Source organism: Primulina tabacum, chromosome 14 (assembly GCF_025594145.1).
Source record: "Primulina tabacum isolate GXHZ01 chromosome 14, ASM2559414v2, whole genome shotgun sequence".
Classification (NCBI taxonomy): Eukaryota; Viridiplantae; Streptophyta; class Magnoliopsida; order Lamiales; family Gesneriaceae; genus Primulina; species Primulina tabacum.
This window is the reverse complement of record NC_134563.1, coordinates 37,350,735-37,375,597: the sequence shown is the minus strand read 5'-3', so window position 1 is coordinate 37,375,597 and position 24,863 is coordinate 37,350,735. Positions and strand designations below refer to the sequence as shown.

The window sequence follows — 24,863 nt, the reverse complement described above, 5'->3', positions numbered from 1 at the left end:
GCAATATCGGAATTTGTGAGCAGTGGTCAATCTGGTGGGATAGAGGTATTGATTTTTTTTAAAAAAAAAATTAAGAACCACATGTATAGGGTTACATATCAGCTTTCAAAGTTTGCTATTTTGAATAATTCCTATACATGTTCAGGGTTGGACATCAAATCCAAAAACCATTAAAATAAGAATAGCTTTCAAGTCAATGATCCGAACCCCTGTATGTCATCTCTCTTTCTCTCTTCTTAAAGATTTTTTTTCCTGTGTACACTAGTCTCTGAAGTTTTTTCATGGAAATTTAGAATTCTTGAACACTTTATATCACTAGACACTAGATTGCATTGCTTTGTGGGTCAAAGTGACCGACCCGAGATGATGAAGTGAGCTTTGCCAGCGCATGCTAGCTGCTGTCTTTTTAGATACCCAAAATTTATTAGGCATCGGCAATCTTACCCAAAAAGCACTATGAGTTGGTTTTTCTTCATAAATAAACAGAGAGTGAATTGCATAAATAGATTGGAGAAGAATCAGGACAAAGGTAGCAGGCTGCAACTCTAGCTTCTTTTTTTTTCCCAATTATCATGTCAAATTTTGTTGTAAATCATTAGCTTTGCCAACGAAAGTCACCAATTACCATTTAAACAAATCGGATCTAATAAATATTGAATGTTGATCAACTCCAGGTGAGTATCATGACCATGTTAACATGATACTTTTGAAACGAAAAGATCTATTATGTCAAAAAAAAAAAAAATTGTCTAACTCACACTCCGTTTACTGAAATCACGTTCTATATAATCAACTTTTATTGCGCGATTTTTCTCTCATCAAAAAGGTTTTGCAAGTTTCTCGCATGTGGACACATGTCCGATGCAATTTTGAAACCACAATCTCTTGAACATGTGCTTGATTCGTTTTGATTGATATCTGGTGTTACACCTATGCAGTGGTGGAAGAAAGAACTTGATTTTTGTGCTGTTCCAAGAGGTTGGTCACTATGCTTCAATATTTTCTTTTCCAAATCATGTTTGTTTTAACCAAGAAGGGTTCCTTCTTATTTACTTCAACTCTGGTCATCCCAAAGTTGATCTTGAACTTCTCCTTGATTCTCATACATGACTTTGCTATGTATTTAATTATAACGCAGTTGTTCATTTGGTGAAAACAATGGTCGCACGATTGCTTTTTCGCACGATGTCTCCAACTTATGCTGCGTCGCGGGAACCCCTCCTCGAATAGACGGAAATTGCAAAAGCACATATACCCCTTGAAAGTAGAGTTTGGCTTAATGTGGTCTCCTTGCAAACTCTTCCAATATATATATATGATACCCCATGGATGGGCCCATTACCCTTGGCCCATCCCTAGCTCAAAAGGAAGACAAGCCCATCAAGGGCCCATGTATTCTCCTATAAATACCAGGTTTGAGTGTTCAGTTATTGGATTCACTATATTGTTTTCAGCAGCGCCCTTAGCTGCTCCCCCCATATATCCTCAGTCTCTGACTTGAGCGTCGGAGGGGCTACGCCAGGATACTCTCCTGGCCCCCTCCTAACGGTCTTATTTGTGATTTCAGGCCCAGGGTAATTTTGAAGCCCGTGTCTGGATTAGTGACGCTTGCGTGGATCGGACCCTAAATCTCCCGTGAGTATCACTTGGCGCCGTCTGTGGGAACACTTGAGTTGAGACGTAGAGATGGTAGGCAAGAAAGGAAGTAGAAGAGTTACCTCGGCATCATCGCGTCCTCAGAGGGGACCCGAACAATCTCATGTTGAGACAAGACAAGAACAACCGCATCTTGAGACGAGACATGAACAACCTCGTCAAGAGGCCAGAACTGAGCAGCCCATCCACGAGACGAGGGTCGAGCAAACCCATCCCAATGAGAATGTGGGAAACTTGACCCTGGAACAGCTGGGCCAATTTATCACTCGAACAGTGGATGAGGCCATGAAGAGGAATCAAGAGTCTATGTTTGCAGAAGAGCAGGCCGCTCGCCAGGAGCGAGAGGAGAATGTGAAGGGCAGTCAGAGTAGGGTGGAGGAGACGCGACCCCTCCCAAGTGAGGAGAATCCAGAGATGGAGGAGATGTGGAGGGAGATACAGATGTTGAGGCAGCAGTTGGGAAGCAGAGCACCGGCACCCAAGAGAGGAAGTCCCTTTTCACTAGCCATTTTAGAAGAAGAACTTCCTCCAACTTTTCGACAGTCGAATGTGGGAGAGTACGATGGACATACTGACCCCGAGGAACACTTGGGGAGATTTGAGAATGCGGCCATGTTACATCAATATTCAGATGGAGTCAGGTGCAGGGTGTTCCTGGGCACGTTGGTGAGGTCAGCCCAGCAATGGTTTAATACCCTGCAGCTCAACTCCATACAGTCTTTTGACGATTTTGCTACAGCTTTCTTGCACAGATTTGCCAGCAGCAAGAGGCACCAGAAAAATTATTTGACCCTGTTCGTGATGAAACAGCAAGAGAATGAAACTTTGCGAGAATTTGTCCAGCGTTTCAACAGTGCAGCGCTGGAAATACCAGCGGCTACCCCTGACATCATGATAAGTGCCTTCACACAAGGACTGAGGGGAGGGGAGTTTTTCAAGTCGTTGGTCAAGAAGCCTCCGTTGAGGTATGATGATCTGTTGGCTCGAGCTGAGAAATATGTAAACTTGGAAGATGCCCAACGGTACAGAAGGATGGAGAGCCGGCCCGGAGGAAGTAGAGTTGAGGGAGCGGAGAAAGGAGGAAGGAAGAGGGGTGCGGGGGAAAGAGAGGAAGACAGAACTAGTAGTAGAAGACAATTCTCATCCCATGTTCCCCTAGATAGGAGTCGGGACGAGGTGATGGAGGTGAGGGAGCCCGCGGGGAGGTGGGAGAAGTCGCGAAGGTTTGGGTACAGTGCTAGATTATCTTCACGGGATAGACGAGAAGGATCCTCATTAAGGAGTCGACAAAGGTCTCGCTCGCCCCCTAGGCGTGGTCAAGGCCCTCCATGGATAAATCAGAGGATGGGTGAGCAGAGAGGGGAAGGTGGATGTCAAGATGTCCCTCAGGAGCTCGTGGAACCGAGGAGGGGAATGAATGAGGATAACCACCCTACGAGAGGAATGATTCATATGATCTCGGGGGGTGCTACCGATGGAGACTCTGGGCGAGCTCGGAAAGCACATGGGAGAAAATTGGAGAACTTTGAGATATATAGTGGTGCAGACTTACCACAAGACCCCGTCATCAGCTTTGGGCCGGAAGACCTCCGGGGCGTTGTGACTCCACATAACGATGCCTTGGTGGTGACGGCCACCATTGCCAATTATGATGTGGCAAGGATATTTATTGATAATGGAAGCTCCGTGAACGTCTTGTTCAAGAGCACGTTGGATCAAATGAAGATGAGAGGATTTGAGTTTGAGCCGGTATCCACCCCGCTGTATGGGTTTGCAGAACACGTCATCTTGCCTTTGGGTCAGATTGTTCTTCCCCTATCCTTGGGGACTGATCCTCGGCGGGTAACAAAGGTGATAGCCTTCACTGTAGTAGATACCCAGTCAGCGTATAGTGGAATTCTAGGACGACCAGCCCTGAAGGATTTTAGAGCAGTAGCTTCCAGTTATTATCAGAAGCTTAAGTTTCCTGTGGGAAGAGGAGTTGGAGTCCTGTGCGGGGACCAAAAAGTCGCACGTCGTTGTTATGAAAGAATCGTGAAGGAAGAAGAAAAGAGAAGTCACGAGCATTCGCATGGAAGCTTGAGCTCAGTCTTGAAGTTGTAGAGTCATTCGGAGAAGCTTCAAAATGGGTAACTTTGTCCTGTGGAGGTACAAGAGGAGCTGAGAGGAAAGTTGGAGAATGCGCTGGGTAAGGCTCTAAAGAGGCATGGGAACGCTTACCACCTTAGAGAACATCTTTACTTCATTTTTGATGTATTTCGTTCCTGAATTTGTCTTACGTTATCAGTTGATATTTAATAAAGCCAAGTTCTTATATTAAGTTCGTGGTTGTTCTTGTATTATGAGGATTATATGAATTTTATTTTACCTGCTTAGGCTGCGCCTAGTAGAGGAGAAGAGTGGGGGGGAGAAAAGTTAAATTTTTCCTGCTAAGGCATCGCCTAGCAGAGGAGTAGAGGCTGAGGTGGAGAATATTTATTTTCCTGCTAAGGCATCGCCTAGCAGAGGAGCTGAGTCGGCGATGAGAGGAGCAGAGTGGAAGAGAAGAATTTTTATTTTCCTGCTAAGGTATCTCCTAGCAGAGGAGTTAGAGGGTGGGGGCGTTGAATTTTATTTTCCTGCTAAGGCCCAGCTTAGCAGAGGAGTTAAAGGGTGGAGGTGTTGATTCTATTTTCCTGCTAAGGCCCGGCTTAGCAGAGGAGTTAGGAGATGATGAGGTGAGAGTTTGATTTTTCCTGCTAAGGCCCGGCTTAGCAGAGGAGTTAGATGGTGGAGATGTTGATTTTATTTTCCTGCTAAGGCCCGGCTTAGCAGAGGAGTTAAAGGGTGGAGGTGTTGATTCTATTTTCCTGCTAAGGCCCGGCTTAGCAGAGGAGTTAGGAGATGATGAGGTGAGAGTTTGATTTTTCCTGCTAAGGCCCGACTTAGCAGAGGAGTTAGATGGTGGAGATGTTGATTTTATTTTCCTGCTAAGGCATCGCCTAGCAGAGGAGTTAGAGGGTGGAGGTGTTGATTTTATTTTCCTGCTAAGGCCCGGCTTAGCAGAGGAGTTAGGAGATGATGAGGTGAGAGTTTGATTTTTCCTGCTAAGGCCCGGCTTAGCAGAGGAGTTAGAGGGTGGAGGTGTTGACTTTATTTTCCTGCTAAGGCATCGCCTAGCAGAGGAGTTAGAGGGTGGAGGTGTTGATTTTATTTTCCTGCTAAGGCCCGGCTTAGCAGAGGAGTTAGGAGATGATGAGGTGAGAGTTTGATTTTTCCTGCTAAGGCCCGGCTTAGCAGAGGAGTTAGAGGGTGGAGGTGTTGACTTTATTTTCCTGCTAAGGCATCGCCTAGCAGAGGAGTTAGAGGATGGAGGTGTTGATTTTATTTTCCTGCTAAGGCCCGGCTTAGCTGGCTTAGCAGAGGAGTTAGAGGATGGAGGTGTTGATTTTATTTTCCTGCTAAGGTATCACCTAGCAGAGGAATTAGATGGAGGAGTTGAATTTTATTTTCCTGCTAGGGCCCGGCCTAGCAGAGGAGTTAGAGGGTGGAGGTGTTGAATTTAAATTTTCCTGCTAAGGTATCACCTAGCAGAGGAGTTAGATGGAGGAGTTGAATTTTATTTTCCTTGCTAAGACCCGGCTTAGCAGAGAAGCTAGAGGGTGGGGGTAGTGAATTTTTATTTTCCTGCTAAGGCATCACCTAGCAGAGGAGCGGAGTTTGAGAGGAGAAAAATGTTATTTTCCTGCTAAGGCATCGCCTAGCAGAGGAGAAGAGTGGATGAGGAGAATTAAATTTATTTTTCCTGCTAAGGTGTCACCTAGCAGAGGAGTTAGAGGGTGGAGATGTTGAGTTTTTATTTTCCTGCTAAGACATCGCCTAGCAGAGGAGCAAAGTTTGGGAAGAGAAAAATTTATTTGGTTAGTCGATAACAAAAGATGTTTACGGGCAACGCCCCCATAATTTTTTCAGAAATCACACAACCATTCGCAAGGGAATATATCAAAATTCTCAACGTACTGGACGAGCGCTCGATGCGTTGGGCGAGCGTGAAGAGGCGAGCGAGTGGCTGCGGGCTGAGCGGGTGTGCGAGGCGAGATGGGGGGCGCTGGACGAGCAGGCGCACTTGGGCGAGGGTGGAGCGGCGTGAGGCGTGCTAGGGGCGCCGGGCGAGCGCTTGGCTGGGCGAGCGTGGCGCTCTGCGGGGGCGAGCGTGGCGCTCGGAGGGGACGAGCGCTTGGCTGGGTGAGCAGGCGTGCTGGGGGCGCCGGGCGAGAGCTTGGCTGGGCGAGCAGGCATGCTGGGGGCGCCGGGCGAGAGCTTGGCTGGGCGAGCGTGGCGCTCGACGAGGGCGAGTGCTTGGCTAGGCGAGCGTGGGCGCTCGGCTGGGCGAGCTTAGGCGAGGAGGCGAGGTGGCGAGGGCAAAGCTTGGGCGAGGTGCTGGCAGGCGAGGGGGCGAGGGGCGAGCGTGGCGAGGAGCTGGCGCGTGGGCTTGGGCGAGCTCGGCTGGGCAGGGAGACGGCGAGGCAGGCGAGGCGGGCGTGTGGGCCTGGGCGAGGGGCGAGCGTGGCACCCAGCAGGGCGAGCGGGAGGATGGCGAGGCGCGACGCGCGGGGCTGGGTGCCTGGGCGAGCGAGGGGCTCGGATGGGCGCTCGGCAGGAGACGAGGGGCAGGGGGCTCGGCTGGGCGAGCTCGGCAGGGCGAGCGGGAGGATGGCGAAGCGCGGCGCACGGGGCTGGGCGCTTGGATGCGTGGGGCTGGGCGAGCTTGAATGGGGTTTCGGCGAGGGTAGCGAGGCGAGGACTCGGGCATGGGGGGGGAGAGCTGGTGAACGAATTGAAGAGAAAACTATAACAAGATTGCGATATGATTTAATTTGTTTCCAAATCTTTGGAGACTGACAAACGACCGGAAGAAAATACACAACTCGTACCCGGTGACCCGAGGACAACACATCTAATCGAACTTTGAACCTACGATTCAGTTCGACTCGGGAGGGGAGACTGGTGATACCCCATGGATGGGCCCATTACCCTTGGCCCATCCCTAGCTCAAAAGGAAGACAAGCCCATCAAGGGCCCATGTATTCTCCTATAAATACCAGGTTTGAGTGTTCAGTTATTGGATTCACTATATTGTTTTCAGCAGCGCCCTTAGCTGCTCCCCCCATATATCCTCAGTCTCTGACTTGAGCGTCGGAGGGGCTACGCCAGGATACTCTCCTGGCCCCCTCCTAACGGTCTTATTTGTGATTTCAGGCCCAGGGTAATTTTGAAGCCCGTGTCTGGATTAGTGACGCTTGCGTGGATCGGACCCTAAATCTCCCGTGAGTATCAATATACTTAATATTCATTATATGTAAAATGAGTTTATTGAAAATACTTTGGAAAATGAATATACATACATTTGATTCTAATTTGAGATAAACTAAAAAATATTATAACAGTTTTTATATGATCATTTGATGGTTAACTTTCTAAATAATAGTATATATGCAGATACTTAATTTTTTATAATATATTATATTTTGCTTCAATACAATTTCATAATATGCTATCTTTGAGAAAGATAATAATTTAATTAATATAAATAATAATTATGTTGACAGATCTGAAAACAAGTTCTTAGTAAATGAAATGATGAATATTAGTATATTCCGAAAAAAATAAAATAAAGAGATGACTCATTATGTTACAATCATATGCAAAATAGTTAAAGCAATCATTACTAAAAAAAAATGTAATAAGATTTTTTGAATATCATAGTTATATTATTTGTTCTCATTTTGTCGCATGATGATGATAATGACATTGATTCTCTTTCTCGATTTCGTTATAGGTCATACAATGTGTAAGTTTGCTCTTGCTTATGTTTTTAATTCTTCTTTTTTATTATTCTTGGTTATATGATGAGTTTGTGTGAATTTATGCTTAAAGTTATAATAATAAAAAAAATATACAAATCAAATTTATAAATATTTTGTGGCTATTTATTTTGTTAATGTTGGAGACGGGCTGCCCTTTTATCCGCGTATTACAGTGTACTACATTTATTTAGAATTCTACACGAGCCCGTATGTGTCTCAAGATTACTAGTGTTTAGGTTTACAATTTTTGAGTCCGAGACTAAATTTAAAAAAATATCCTTAAATCACAATATATGTTCATAATCTTTTTGTTTCGTAACAACTTTTTCAAACTAACCAGTATATTAAAAATGATATAAAAAAACCAAACAATCAAAATATTTCTATTGTAATAGAATAATAAGATCAAACATGTCCAAATAATCATTAAAATACAATTTTTCTTACAATTTTAGAGCTAAAAATATTAATCATATTTGTATAATCAAGTTGTTCATCGATCTCTTACTCAATTGCTGACAAGCCAATGAATTTAATCTTTCTTTTGAAATGATTGATAGGAAAATTTTTTTGATGAATTTTAACTTTGGAAATATTTTAAAAGACAATATGATTATGAATAAAAATAAATAAAAGTTCTCTCGCTCCATAATTCGATTGTTTATTTAAACTAAAATATAATGAGCCACGTACGTACTAAGTTGTTTAAAAATATTAATTTAGTTTTATCCATGGGTGCTAAATAGCATCTTTAAACCCTTAAACACCATGAAGACTAGAGAATTTCGATATGCTACATATATTTCCTACAACCAGATTAAAAAATATCAGAGGGACTGTAAAGTGGTGCACCCACTGGCATCGGCACATTTCCCCTGAAACTCTGAGGAAAACATGGTTGAACTGGTCATGGTTCTTCCAAAAGTAGACTTGCCTCCACATTATTGACTTTCTCTACAGCATCGGCATAATTAACAGGCGTTCCAGCTACTACTAAAGTGCAAATGGTTCGAATTCAATCATTGTATAAAATGCGATAGCTTGTTCCGATCACGGCTAGCAACATGAGGAACATAGGCAAGAAGCGCTGAAAATTGAGAGGCATACTCTACTACAGTCATGTTACCTTGAGTCAATCTATTGAATTCAGTTTCCTTGGCCGAATAATACGAAGGTGGTGAATATTCTCGAGCAAACTGAGCGAAAAATACATCCCTAGTAACTCTTTCACCTGATTCTTTCAGAGCTTCCTCGATAGTTTCCCACCATAACTGAGCTAGGTCTTTTAATTGACAAATAGCCAACTTAAGCTACAAATCGGGAGTATACTCCAACATATTAAACAAGTGTTACATACTTTTTAACCATGCTACAGCTTTCTCACCATCTTCATTTCCAAAGAATCGAGGATGACACTTGTTCTGAAATCAAGATATCACTAGTTCCATTTCACCCATTCCTCTAGTCAACTGATCCACTTCATGCTCAACGTTAACATTTCGTGCTTCACCACGAAGACGACGACCTCGTCTTCCCCATTCAGTCTCGTTAAGTGCTCTCACATTAAGAGCTTCAGATTCCTGAACAACTTCCTTTCCTTTTCTGCCCTTACATCCAGGTGCCATCTACAAGACACAATGATTTAATCCATATGCAGAAACAAAATAATCGGTGTAGTATAAGAGCATAAATATTTAAAATAATAGGCAATTTCAAAATTTAACCAACTATACGCTCTAGTTATCATAATTCAATTAATGCAAAACATAAAAACAAATAAGAGCAAATAATCAAACACATGCACAATCATTTTATTTGTGTCTAAACTCGAGTGTCCTAAACTCTAATTCGAGCGTATCCCAAATACGCTCTGATACCAAACTGTGAGGGTCCGTGCTCTTAATTAATATTTAATTACCAAAAAACAAGGATTAGTTGGTGTAAACAGCGAAAACGAGTTTAAAATGTTCATTTGGGCCTACAGAAATTTCTGCATGACCTCCCCGTAAGTAGGACATCCCAAAAATTTCAAAACACAACAACATCAATATACGCTCGAAAATAACATCAAATTTACAATCAACCAAACAAATATCTTACAGCCGCACTGGTCAGGACTAGACACAACATACCACAAATAAAATCCAAAACAACATAAAAACATCAACATACAGCTACACCGGGCATCTCCCTGACAAATGTATCAAACCAATATTATATATAGATATTTGGGAACTCTGATACAAACCAACTGCCTACAGGGTACCACTCGCTGACGCTTCACCAGACGCGTCAAATCCCCTGGAATGACCTGTTATGGCATCAAAACCAACCACAATATAAAAAGAAAACAGAGGTCGGACCCTATTACGACAAACCAGTAAAATTACGACGTATATAAAAGACATGTAATAATACCAAGTAAATGTAATGATATGCGATTCATGAATGGTACCAATGGAATAACGGAGTCCAAACGAATAGCATCATCACCAGTAACAGTGGCCACCAGTGCCAGGAATGCAACATCAAATCGTCGCTCGTCCATGCACATAGCATCGGGAATGCGAGTAGCTAAGTCGCTCGTCCCTAGCTGTCATCGAGGAATGTGGCTAATCTTAACCCACTCGTCCCTCTGATGACTCAATATATCTCAACAAAATCAGCATTTGGACCCCTTGTGAAACATCAATAGATCATGACACCCCTATAAAATATCAATTAACCTATGGGGTGCACATGCCGCATGTGCATATTAATAATTTAAATGTTGGCTATCCGGAATTAGATTCTAATGTTGAACCGGTCAATCTTTAAAAAATGACTAAATGCATTGTCTAGTTAGTCGTTCCTACGCAGGTTACATTTGCTCAAATATGTTAATCTTCTTGGTTTCTCACTCCTCTTTCAGGTTTAAAAAATTACAATGTAGGCCCAAAAATGGGAATGATTTTTGCAGAAACATGGTGTATATATCGATATATTTGACATTAAACTTCAGTCCACACTGATAAAAAGATAATTTGGACATATTATAATTCATTTTCTTCAGTCATTCGTTTTCAATATTATTTTATAAAATAATATTTAAAATTATATTATGAATGGTATAAGATCATAGAATTACGTGAATGATGCACGTGGATCTAGAAGTAGGGGTGGTTATATCGTACCGAAAATCCTATACCGTGTACCGTATCGAAAATTACGGTATAAAAAAATTCACACCGATACCGTATCGAAAATTTCGGTACATTTAACTAGCATACCGGTTATACCGAAATTGTACGGTATACCGAGATTTTGGTACGGTATCGGTATATACCGTTTTATACCGAAAAAAATCTTATATTTTAATTTTTTATAAATTTATTGTTTTAAAATATTATATATTTTATAATTTTTGTATATTTTTTCGGTATTTCGGTATTCCGGTATATACCAAAATTTTCAAATTGCATACCGTTACCGTACAGATAAATTCGGTATTATTACCGTACCGAAATCTTCGGTATACCGAAAATTCGATAAATCCGGCATTTTTTTGGTACAGTAATCTCGGTATACCGAAAATTCGGTATTTTTTCCCACCCATATCTAGAAGTGTCCTGTAGAATGATAACCGTAAATAAAGTGATTTCATCTCTTTAAATTATCTCCAACCACAAAATTTATTTTGTTGCAAATTTTACACTAAAATAGTGCGATTTCTGCACCACAACATTCATCTCCAACCCATTTATTTCAAATCTTACACCAAAAAAAATATTCTCGAAACATTTTTTTTATTTTACATATATTAATTATTATATTTTATTAAATATATTTTTAATTATGCCTAATGTTTTATTATTAATAAATTTAAATAATAATATTTAAGTTTACAACATCCATCTTCAACCCATTCTCGAAATGTTTTATTATTTATAAATTTAAATAATAATATTTAAGTTAAATCAAATTAGTCTTTAATTATTAATAATTAACATAAATAAATAAATATTTTAAAAATCAATAATTATTATTTTTTAATTTTTATGATTTAATATCTAATTATTAAAATAAAAAAATAAATATTATACTATTATTTAAATAATATTTATAATTTTTAATATATATTTATAATAAATAAAATAAAAAAATTAAAAAAAGGGTCCACTCTGCGTCAAATGCGTACAGGAATGGTTGAGCCGCAATTGAAAGAATATTTGATGCAGCTTTAGAGGTGCCTCGGCCTCCGTCTCTATATTACAAACAAACTCTCACCTTCTTCTTACGGTTATCACTCATGACTTCCTTTCTCACCGTCATGACATCCTTTCTCACCGTCCAACCCTCAGCCCCAGCCCCCCACCTCCTCCTAAAACAACCGTGTAATAAAAAAAGCTCAAAAATCCATTGTTTACCTTGGGATAAAGATAAACAATGGCCCAAAGATAAAGGCCAGAGTGCCTACTTTCTTAAACAAAATCCAGAGATATTCATGGTGAAATTTGTTTGTCTCTCGGAGACAAAGTTTGTGGACAAAGAATGGGACAACAAGATTGCTGCCAAGGAACTCAAAGGAAATGATCAGCACGCAGCAGCGAGAAATGTGGACAGTGAATAGGATGATGAAGCAGACGTAAAAGAAAGATGGGAAAGAAAAGAGAGAGGGAAGAGGCTGGAGAAGAAGAAGAGGCTGAAGAGGGAGAAGAAAATGGACAAGAAATGGAGGTGAATAAGATATTTTAATTTTGGCCGTAGTTTTTCCTTAGTTTTGTGAACAGTCATTTCAAGACAGAGTTTCTTCTTTACTGTTTTGCAACTTGCTGGTTTAAAGTTGTTGATGATACTATGTTTTGTTATAATAGTGTTGGTTTCAGGAAATGTTTCAAATTTCCTGGGTATCTAATGTCGCTGTTTTATTCAAAGTCCTAGTATTAGTGTAGTAGGAATGCTTGTATTTACTAACTATTTTATTACTAAATATGTTACTTAATCTCAACAATAATCCGGAAATATGTTACTTAATCTCACCAAATTAAATCAGGTGGCGAGAGCCATGAAAATATATAGATACTGGTTTTCACTGTTGGACGGAAATATGGAAGCCCGCAATGTTAACTGAATCTCAAAAGACCTAACCAATGAATTTTTCTTACAATTTTAGAGCTAAAAATATTAATCATATTTGTATAATCAAGTTGTTCATCGATCTCTTACTCAATTGCTGACAAGCCAATGAATTTAATCTTTCTTTTGAAATGATTTATTGGAAAAAAATTTTGATGAATTTTAACTTTGAAAATCTTTTAAAAGGCAATATGATTATGAATAAAAATAAATAAAAATTTTCTCGCTCCATAATTCGATTGTTTATTTAAACTAAAATATAATGAGCCACATATGTAATAAGTTGTTTAAAAATTAGATTTAAAAATATTAGTTTAGTTTTATCCATGAATGCTAAATAGCATCTTTAAATCCTTAAACACACATAAAAAAATTTAGTAATTTAATATTTAAACAACTGATTTTTATTTTAGAAACATTTTGAGTACCGAGTCTTTTTTGCACTTTGTTTTGGACTTTGAGTATCGAGTCTTTTTTGGGCTTTGTTTTGGGCTTTATCATTGCAGTACATGCTGCTATTTTATTTGCGACATAAATTCGGGATGTAAACCATGCACATCCAAATTATGAAATCAAAGCTGACACAAAGCTTCCGGTCAAAATTCATCGAACTCTTCCCTAGTTTCTCATCTTCTTAAACACTCCATTCCATTTTTCTCTTCTCCACTCCACTCCATCCATCCTACAATCATGATTTTTACATTGCATAACATTCCCACACTCCCATTCACTCTTCTTAAACACTCACGGCCCCAACAAAAAATAGCACCAAAATATTTTTTATGTATTGAGAAGAATACCACCAAGATATTTTCGTTGTCTAGGGATGAAAGGAACACACTACAATTTTAAAAAAGATCCCAAATCCTTCCTGGAAGAATACTTTAGGGAGGTCGAAGTTATTGACCAAGAATTGGATGATGTTGAAGCGGAAGAACTTGCTCATTGTCCGGGAAATGAGCACGCTGATGACAATGATCAGGACGAAGATGAAGCTGTAATGGACATCGAAGATATACTTATGAGGAAAAGAGGACCGAGACAAATAAGGTGGGGAAAAGAAAGGAAGAGAAAAGAAGTAGAGAAAAGAAAGGATGATAACAAATGGTGCTGATTTTGCCGGTCATATTTTGCCGAGAAGTCCTTCATATTTTGTCGGTCATATTTCCTCGAGAAATACATTAGGAATTCGGAGATAGAATTTATTTACCAAGAAATGGAGAAAACACACATAAAAAAAAATTTAGTAATTTAATATTTTCACAACTGATTTTTTTTTTTACATTTTGAGTATCGAGTCATTTTTGTACTTTGTTTTGGGCTTTGTCGAATGTGATTGAAATAAATGTTGAATTTATAGGGTTAAAGAGTATAATTGAAATAACATGCCAAAATTTAGTTATCCTATGATCAGCCAAGAAAGTTCAAGAGAATGGAATTATCATTGCGGTACATGCTTTGCTATTTTATTTGCGACATAATCATATATACTTCGGGGATCGATTCTGTATCCTACCATTCCCTACAAGTCATTCGGCTTTAAGTAATTTATTTTTGCTTTATTCAGTTGATTTTATATATCTGTAAACGATACACATACAAATTAGAAAATTCTCGAACAAGATCAAACATGCATGCATTGGGCGCCTTTCCCTTACTCAAAACCAAGTGATCAGACAATAATCTTTCCCGTCAAAGTTGATCTTGAACTCTTCCTAGTTTCTCACTCCTACAAGCAGTCACTCATCTTCTTAAACACTCACTCCATTCCATTTCTTTTCTCGACTCGATCCATTTCATTTCTCTTTTATCTTCTCAACTTAAACATCTTACATTCACGAGTTCTATATTTTCTAACATTCACACACTCCCAGTGATTGTCGGCCACCTCTATTTACCACCGCTAAAACAACCATCACGACCCTCAACAAATGTTTTCTGTAAAAAACTACACAAAAAATACCACCAAAATCTTTTCGCTCTCTTGGGATGAAAAGAACAAACTGCCGGATATCTTACCAAAAGATAAAGGCGAGGTCGCCTACAATATTAAAAGAGATCCGAAATCCTTCCTCGAGAAATACATTAAGGATTCGGAGGTAAAATTTATTTACAAAAAAATGGATTAAACACACATAAAAAAATTTAGTAATTTAATATTTTCACAACTGATTTTTTTTTTTAGATTTTGAGTATCGAGTCATTTTTGTACTTTGTTTTGGGCTTTGTCGAATGTGATTGAAATAAATGTTGAATTTATAGGGTTAAAGAGTATAATTGAAATAACATGCCAAAATTTAGTTACCCTATGATCAGCCAAGAAAGTTCAAGAGAATGATATTATCATTGCGGTACATGCTTTGCTATTTTATTTGTGAGATAACTATATATACTTCGGGGATCGATTCTGTATCCTACCATTCCCTACAAGTCATTCGGCTTTAAATAATTTATTTTTGCTTTATTCAGTTGATTTTATATATCTGTAAACGATACACATACAAATTAAGAAATTCTCGAACAAAATCAAACATGCAGGCATTGGGCGCCTTTCCCTTACACAAAGCCAAGTAATCAGTTAATAATCCTTCCCGTCAAAGTTGATCTTGAACTCTTCCTAGTTTCTCACTCCTACAAGCAGTCATTCCTCTTCTTAAACACTCGATCCATTCCATTTCTCTTCTATCTACTCAACTTAACCATCCTACAATCATGAGTTCTATATTTTCTAACATTCACACACTCCCAATGATTGTCGGCCACCTCTATTTACCACCGCTAAAACAACCGTCACGACCCCCGCTTTCGGGATTCAGCGTCCTCGCTGAGATTTACCCAACCTTTCCAAACTCACGCGGAATCGCTCTGATACCAAATGTCAGGGCCCAGCCCACTTGCTATATTTTTTGCTTTGGTCCGATGCCTCACGGCTTTAAAACGCATCACAAGGGGTTGTTACACGCTCATTTAAATGTCCAGCATATTTCCCGTGGTTTAGCGATGTGGGATTTCGCCCAAGGGCCTGCTCGACTCGAGGATTCCGAATATTTAATTTGTTTCGAGGTTCAACCACGTTTCAAGTTAGATTCATACTCTGGAAATGAGCACACAGAGGGAAATGATTAGAATGGAGAATATGATGACAATGAAGCTGAAAATTGACATAGCAGATGTACTTATGAGAAAATGAAGATGGAAAAAAAGATGGGGAAGAAAAGAGAGAGGGAGAAGAGGATAGAAAAAAAATGGTGGTGAGAAATAAGATATGTTGCTTATCCAAATATCGATCATTCTTTTCTTAGAATGTTTTGACGGCAAGCACTAGAGCATATGTTTTCTTATAATTGTGAAGCTGCATATGGTTGATCCAATATTTTAACTTTTGGTTATGTTTTTCTTAAGTTTTCATTAGGAGTGATAAAATTTCCTGAGTATCACAGTCATGTTATTAATTCTCATTTTGTCCCCTAGTGATGATAATGAACAATTTATTGTTTGCTCTTGTTTTTATGTTTTTAGTTATTCTTTTTTATTATTTGTTTTTTTGTCAAGATGGTAAAAACATAACAAAAATTATATTATTATTTCTACAATTTCTTTTAATTTTAGTGAGCTCATGATCATTGTAGTTATTGTATATATTTCATATATTTTTTAAAAAATTTTTGCTTCAAATTTAATATTTTTTGTACTATCATTTTTTATGTTTCTAGGAGAAGCAATCAGGGATGGAGAGATTGTCACGGCCTAGCCCACTTGTGATATTGTCCGTTTTGGCCTGTGGCCTCACGGATTTAAAACGTGTCACAAGAGGTTGCAACACGCTCATTTAAATGTCCATAATCTCCCAGTAGTTTAGCGATACGGGATTTCGCCTAAGGGCATTCACCCCCCCTTTCGGGACTCAGCGTCCTCGCAGAGGTTTGCCCCACCATACCAAACTCACGCGGTGTCGCTCTGATACCAAATGTCACAGTCAGTCCACTTGTGATATTTTTTGCTTTGGCCCGAGGCATCACGGCTTTAAAACAAGTCACAATGGGTTGCTACACGGTCATTTAAATGTCATGTATCTCTCTCGTAGTTTAACGATGTTGGATTTCGCCTAAAGGCCTACACACCCCCTTTCGGGACTCATCGTCCTCGCTGAGATTTGTCCCACCATCCCAAACTCACGCGCAGTCGCTTTGATACCAAATGTCACGGCCCAACCCACTTGTGATATTGTCCGCTTTGTCCCAGGCTTCATATATTTAAAACGCATCACAAGGGGTTGCTACACGCTCATTTAAATGCCCAACATCTCTCTTGTGGTTTAGCAATGTGGGATTTTGCCTACGGACCTTCACTCTCCCTTTCGGGACTCAGCGTCCTCGCAGAGGTTTGCCCCACCATACCAAACTCACGCGGAGCCGCTCTGATACCAAATGTCACGGCCCAGCCCACTTGTGATATTTTTCGTTTTGGCCCGAGGCCTCATGGATTTAAAACAAGTCACAATGTGTTGCTACACACTCATTGAAATGCCATGCATCTCTCCCGTGGTTTAGCGATGTGAGATTTCGCTAAAAGCATTCACACCCCCTTTCAAGACTCATCGTCATCGCTGAAGTTTTTCCCATCATCCCAAACTCACGCGGAGTCGCTCTGATATCAAATGTCACGGTCCAGCCCACTTGTGATATTGTTTGCTTTGTCCCGACGCCTCAAGGATTTAAAATGCATCACAAGGGGTTGCTACACGCTCATTTAAATGTCCAGCATCTCTCCCGTGGTTTAGCGACATGTGATTTCGTCTATGGGCCTTCATCCCCCCTTTCGGGACTCGGAGTACTCGCTGAGGTTTGCTCCACCATTCCAAACTCACGCGAAGTTACTCTGATACCAAATATCATGGCCCACCCCACTTGTGATATTGTCCGCTTTGTCCCGAGGCCTCACGGATTTAAAAGACGTCACAAATGGTTGCTACACGCTCATTTGAATGCACATTATCTCTCCCGTGGTTTGGCGATGTAAGATTTCTCCTAAAGGCCTTCACCCCCCCTTCGGGACTCAACGTCCTCGCTGAGGTTTACTTTACCATCCAAAACTCAAGCGGAGTCGCTCTGATACCGAATGTCACGGCCCAGCCCACTTGCGATAGTGTTCGCTTTGTCCCGAGGCCTCACGGATTTAAAACGAGTCACAAAGAGTTGCTACACGCTCATTTAAATTGCCAGCATCTCTCCCGTGGTTTAGTGATGTGAGATTTCGCCTAAGGGTCCCTTTCAGGACTCAATGTCCTCGCTGAAATTTACCACACCAATCCCAAAATCACGCGAAGATACTCTGATACCAAATGTCACGGCCCAGCCCACTTGTGATATTTTCTGTTTTGGCCCGAGGCCTCACGGATTTAAAACGCATCACAAGGTGTTGCTACACGCTCATTTAAATGCACAACATCTCTCCCGTGGTTTAGCGATGTGAGATTTCGCCTATGGACCTTCACCCCCCTTTCAGGACTCAGCGTCCTCTCGAAGTTTGCCACTTTTTTATTGTCTAATATAACACTCCTTTATGGGTAATCATGGATAATTGTTTTTTTTCCCTTAAATTGTCAAGGGAAAGAGAGTCGAGGATTTCCTTATTTGTAACGAGAATTTCTATCAACTTTGAAATTTTTCAGTGTCAAAAGCTACTAATTATTTGCTTTAACATTATCATTTTGGGTCGCATCATCTCCAAATATTTACCTGGTTTGACGCCTACCTTTTTTAATCTATTCATCATATGAGATGATATATATATATATATATATATATATATATATATATATATATATATCAGATGATATACGCACGTGAATATAGGCATTTCTGGCGGTCCCACACTACCGCCTCTCCTCCGCCTAAGCAGACCCGAGCCCGAAGGAGAAGTGCTCCGGCCCCTCCGCGACCGACCAGGGTATAGCCCACGTACCACTTCCTCCTTCAAAGCCGAGACAAATCCCTGCTTTCTCTCCATAGTTGCAGCAATCTTACAGATCGGTCCTTGTTGCCAAGTGAAGAAAGTAAAAACGCAGAGTGAGTGAAAAAGGGAAACAAGAAAAGAAAAATGGGAGTAGCGACTGGGAAGGTTTACATATAGTTTGTACACTCACTCAGCAAAAGTAGAAAAAGGAAAAGGGAGCGAATGCTTACGTTTAGAGGAAGCAAAACATTTTCTTTTGTCCTCCAATTGTATATATATACACCATAAAAATTTACGTACTATATTGGGGCAAAAAAATTTTGGAATTGCCCACCCCAGGCGCCCCTCCACCGTCGCCACAAGCTTGTGGAGAGAGGTAAATAACGGTGATCGAACCGTCTCTCAGATTCTATTTATCCAAGTAGAATGAATCTCTTAGAGGACTCGAACATTGGTTATTGGGTCTAATCTGCCACCACCGTACCAACTCGGCTACACCTATGGGTCAAAAATTACTTACTATATGCACACACTAAAAGTGGATTTGATTTAAAAGCATAATCTTTTCTTTGTAATTTTTTTTATATTAGAAGTCGAACATTTTCCAGTACGACAAAAGTTATATTTTTAAAGTGTAGTTGATAATTAGAGTTTCTAATTTTTTTTTATAAATTATATTTTCTCTGTTTTATGACGAGTAACTCATAATTTTTATTCTTCGATATATATTAAGAAAATAATAGGCTAATACAATAATGTGGTGACTATATTAGGCAAATTCACCTATTTCATCAACTTGAACAACTTTTTTGGAGCGCGGTTAAGGTACACAAAGAATGGAGAGAATGTTGAATGATATCTTGTAACATAAACTAAAAAAGTTGGGATAAACGGCTCACTCACACTAGCAATGACTTTATAAAGGGGGTATTGTTAAAAACTTTCATGGATGACTATTTTATATATTCATTAAAAAAATCCCTAATAGAGAAAAGCAAGAGACCATCTTTCAATTATTGAATCCATATCATGTACGAGGATTTTCATTGCTCGTGAATCCTCTTTTAGAGTCAATTTTATGGAATTATTATTACCTTAGTCTGTAGAGATAATATACTAAATAATTTAGGATGAAATGTTTTTTGATAAAATTTTTCAAAGGTAATTTAGGATGATATGTTTTTTTTTTATGTTTTTTGATAAAAGTTTTCAAAGGTAATTTAGGATGATATGTTTTTTTAAAAAAAAATAAATCTACCTGTATAATTTGAAACTTTTAAAATTGTTCAGTTATAGCTGTAGTTTTTTTTAATAGAGTTATTGTTATAATTTTAATTTATTTACACTAATAAAAAAATTGAAGAGTACGATGATGACAGTAAAAAAGGATTTTGTTTATATTATGTTGGGAGTTGCTCCATATGTACTTCATAAAAGACTCATATGCACTGTCTCTTATCGATAGCCAAAGCATTATCCCATTATTATCATCTCTACAAATGCTTCTTGGTCCTTGTTTTTCTTTTATTTTGGATGAATATATCAAAATTAGTCGATATTAATATATGAAACATGCGAGTGAACGCACTCTATAATTATGTAACAATATGCCAAGTGACCGGGAAAATATCAAGATCGTCATATATACACACACACACACACACACATATATATATATATATATATATATATAAATGAGCAAAGGTCAATAAAAGATGGTTGTAAATATCGTTGTACGATATTTTGATTCGTACTCTGAATGGCTTTATGTCTAATTATCTTTTTGCTAAAGATAATTGTAGGTTGGTTTGCAAAAGAATTGAAACGAAATTTTATAAATAAAAAAAAAACATTATTTGATTGAGGCTATATTTCAAATTACATGAACCGGAAAATTAATCGAATCAATTTAAATTATCTTTTATTTTGATACGTATGTATTTCACAACGATAATAACTAAATCACTAGTCTCTGTGGGAGGAATATGAAATTGTTTTAAATTTACTAATTGATTAATTAGTGTACTTGTTAAAATAATCATAAATGGTCATACTTGAAAAACTATATATAAATTGGACTTTTTTTAATTAATGTGTAAAATTTATTCACAAATGAAAGTGTAAATACAATACATAAGAACATATACACAAGCTGATGATACGAGGATTTCCAATTACATACGTTCGGCATGAATAAGATAATACCTATAATGGTATATTTCAGTTTTAAATTTTTTTTATATCATTAAAATATAATATTTCGAGCTAGACAAGCTAACCAACAATTAACATTATACGATTGAGGGAATTATTATTGACAAACTTATAATTCTCGCCCAGTTGACATCAATTGAATACGTGAGGTGTGACATTCCCCATTTGAGGTAAAAGCACTAAAATTTATTGTCAATAGGAAATCACATTTTGATTGACACTATTTATATTAACTAAAAAACAAAGATCAAAATTTGTCAATATTGTTGCTCCTAATTCACTGAAGTATCCATTCAAAAAGATACTCATAATATTGCACGGGACAGGTCGCGAGAGAACTAAAAATATTATCATGTTTCACGATTCTAACAACTTCCAATTTTAAACTTTTACAAAAGATGTCCATCAAATTAATATATATCCGGATATACAATTCACAATCATACATGCAATTCAACCACCAAATATACAACATCAAATAAACAACATTCTGGGGTTTCTCTACATTGCGAAGTTAGCTCATAAATGTGCGGTGAAACAACGGGCCACCTCCTGATGCTTCTACCTTCATAAAAAGGTTTTGAACTCATGAAAATAAACAAATCCGAACCTGCCTCCCAACTTCTGACATCTCTTTACACACATACTATGCACTATGTTGCTTCCGCTTTTCCAGATGCTCAAGGATCTTTCTACCGTAGAGATTGCTTTGCATGGATGCTGCATTCACTTGGATCAAGTTCCTCAGAGCATCATGGGCGTGTCCCTACTCTTGCACAATAAGAAGTAATTAATATATAACATAAACTCAAAGATCAAGCTAAATCTTCCCAGATCAAACAGTGAAACGTTGATTGGTATATGTTATCAAGAACAGGGAAAATTCGTCTTGAAAAGATCATAAACCAGCTACAAGGACAGTAACTGGATCCACCCAAATGTGAAGCAAACTAGATACGACCGGATTATTTTGCTACCCTCGAGATTGCTTTTGCTCTAATGATGCTTAAAGTCTTAATCCATTTGCAATTTGTTGGATGCCATCTGAACGAACATCTCCAGTTAAAGTAGCAGATACCATTCCGGTATATATAATAATACACTGTAAAAAGTAAAAACTGAAAAAGAACCTCCGCAAGTAAGTCTTTGCATATTACGAGCATAACTTTTAAATTTTATATAAACTATCTGATAATTATAACATTAAATTGGTGACTGATAAAAAATTACTGATGGGATAAGCTTGTTATCTCTAATTCAAGCAATACTTGAGCCTTCCAATGAGCTCGTAAAACTTAAGCTAGAGCTTGTAAATATTTACGGTGTTGACACGTGCTTTACTAGATCAATCTATAGTAGCACAATCAATGATAATTTCAACATTTAAACTTTGGGTAGTTGCTGCAAATAAACTAAAAATGTTGACATTACAAGAGATAAATCATTATGTTCTCAAAAAACTGTCAATTAAAGGAAATTAGATCATCTAACCTTAGAATTTTTTAAGGCTGATTGAATGACGAAATTCCCAAAAGGATCCACTAGAAGCTTTGTCGCATAGGGACTCGTTAAAAGCTCCATTGTTATTGAAGCAGCATGCATTTGTCCAGAATGAAACAAAAATTTTTCCACAACATTACTAGCATATTTGTTGCACGAGAGAGATGCAAAATATCCTAGGAACCGTTTATAAAGATCTGCTGCGACGTCAGGTATCCTCATTCCAAGAAGGTGTTGCACCACATAGTTGCTAGACATGGTTGAAGAATATGGTATCAGACATTGTAACAAAAAATAAAACTTGGGATACATAGAATAAGCAAGGTGTTTTTGGCATCAAACCCAAAGGGATCTCCAGCCAGGTGAACGGCATTAACTATTATCTCACTAATCAACCGATCTCTAGCTTCTCCATGATGGTTTTCCACGCATGACTGAAGCACGCAACACCCACTTCTGTTGGTTGCTAGTTTTAAGCAGTTGTCTGCTATATCATTTAAAAGATGCTGCCAAGTGAAATCCAATGTTCAATTGCTGAGCCAGCTGATCGAAATAAGTTATGCCAATACTAGCGGTTTTGAAATAACAAATCTTGGAAAGGAGAAAAATGATATCAAGTAATTATATGCAAATCAGGAAGTCAACAATGATGCTTGGGTACCTTGTGATATACGTGGACAGCTTTGTTTCCATTATATGCACACTTTTTCATTTAAAAAATCAAAACTTTTGATGGCACGTGGTTATACAGCAATATCTGTTCACCTACTAAGACCATGCAACCAACTTTTTTTGTAGCACAATAGGTCATGAGATAACAGTATTCCACATCAAACATGTAAGGAAAATTCAGGTTGTAAGCTTTAAATAAGAAACAAAGATTAGAAGTTGTGACTATTAGAGTTAAATGATATACGGAGTAAAGTGTTACATGTGTGGAAGCTGTTAACAAAAGTATTCATGAATAAGAGCCATTTAAAATCCAGCTGTCAGTGGAATGGCACTCTTCGATGACCGATGGTGTAACAGAAATGAATAAATTACAAGTTGAAAAAATATTTCCGTGAGATTAAAATTTCACTTTTACCCACAAAAATTTAGTCTCGGTAACTAGTGACGGGTTCAGACTATCACATCCACTGGGCTACGAAGCATGACAGCCATGCTTTCCTTCAGTTTTTATCAAGTATTTAATTTGTGGATTGAAAAAGGTATTACGGACTGGCCATTCTCCATTTGGAATGCATTAGAGAAATCTCACAATAAATTTTATAGTTTCATTAAGAAGAAAATCAGAACCATGAAAGTTGTTTGCTACCTTTAAGCAAGATATTTGAGAAGTCACAAAGGCTAGGAAAGCAATAAAACGAGGATTTGTGAGGTAATTTACTTTCAACGAACAATCATTTTCATGAAAGTAAAAAAGAAACAAAAGTTAAATAATCACCAAAATTGACATTGTCATCCTTAAAATTAAATAATTCAGAATCACCAAATTTTTGCAAATGAAGTTTGAAGGCGTGACATATTGTAGGAAATTCCAAAACAAATTAAGCTATACTATGGCTAGTAAATGAATCACATATAATAATCTGAATATGCCAATGAATACTTAAAAAAACAACAGCGACTCCATGATTGAGCACCACCAATATTCACCACATATCGATATAAGTTTTAAACACACGTCTATCGTCTATTCTTATAGTCTATTGACATTATATGAGAAATTAAAGCACCAATCAATGACTTTAACTAAGGATTGTCCAATCAACAGGTGAAACTTGCTAAACTCATCTTAGAAAGGCAGAGTATTTGCTTACTAATACAAGGAAATAAATGCACATAACATTGTTTATCACCTCATTATATTCTCCAGAGAAGTGTTTTACACAGTATATGATGACATGCTGGCCACTGGGGTCATTAGCCAAAGCAATAGCAGCAGGGCTCAGAGCAGACATTAGCAACGAAATTTGCTGCGGCTCGGTTAGCTTCTCTAATATCGTGTTCATTGCTTTAGCCCTGAAGAACCAACCGCACTACATATAAAAATATACACCACTAGAGCATCCGTAAAAACTTAACAAGTTCAAAAAATTTATGGATTAATACCCGTATGAGTTGATGCAAACATTGACGAGCTTTAATGGGAACTTTGTCAGGGCCAAAATGATCCTAGTCCTTTGTTCTTCATTGCAAAACACAAAAAGTTTCTCAAAAAATTGACTTCCAGACTGATTTTTCATCAGCTCATATAAAAATTCCATCACTTTAGATAGAACAGTCTCAATTTCTAGCTCATTCATCCCCTCCAATTTCAACTTCAAAATATTACTCCATATCTGATCTCTTGCTAATGGGACAATTTTACCTCTCAAGTTTTCCAGAGTTAATTGTTGCTGCCATTGGTTCAAATTTTGATTATTGTACACACTAGATCTGGGACTACAAAAGTTATTTAATTTATGATCGTCAAAACTACCGGGTAATGAAAAATTGCCTTGTTCTGGAGAGGGTGAAAATGGCAGTCCGAAATCGGCTTTTCTCGACAATTGTTGCTTGCCATGCAAGTAA

General features: G+C 38.4%; 1 protein-coding gene and 1 long non-coding RNA gene across 3 annotated transcripts in view; one reads left to right on the top strand and one right to left on the bottom strand.

Moving 5' to 3' along the window:
• LOC142523613 (pumilio homolog 12-like) overlaps window positions 1-24,626 on the bottom strand; it is a 28,263-nt gene extending 3,637 nt beyond the window's left edge. Inside the window, exons 1-5 of one of the 2 annotated variants that reach the window (XM_075627312.1) lie at window positions 24,402-24,626; window positions 24,149-24,311; window positions 22,629-22,792; window positions 22,278-22,536; window positions 21,002-21,552 (exon numbers count right to left, since the gene is read on the bottom strand). In XM_075627312.1, coding sequence (XP_075483427.1) covers window positions 21,433-21,552; window positions 22,278-22,536; window positions 22,629-22,792; window positions 24,149-24,311; window positions 24,402-24,595 — 900 coding nt within the window. In that variant the 5' untranslated portion in view covers window positions 24,596-24,626 and the 3' untranslated portion in view covers window positions 21,002-21,432. Of the gene's footprint in view, window positions 1-21,001; window positions 21,553-22,277; window positions 22,537-22,628; window positions 22,793-24,148; window positions 24,312-24,401 lie in introns of those variants that run through there. The other variant, XM_075627313.1, reaches the window with a different exon arrangement.
• LOC142523614 (uncharacterized) lies at window positions 24-1,310 on the top strand. Its single transcript, XR_012814775.1, has 4 exons — window positions 24-45; window positions 146-211; window positions 939-978; window positions 1,139-1,310. It is a non-coding gene; the product is annotated as an uncharacterized LOC142523614 (long non-coding RNA).
• Window positions 24,627-24,863: the final 237 nt, after the last annotated feature.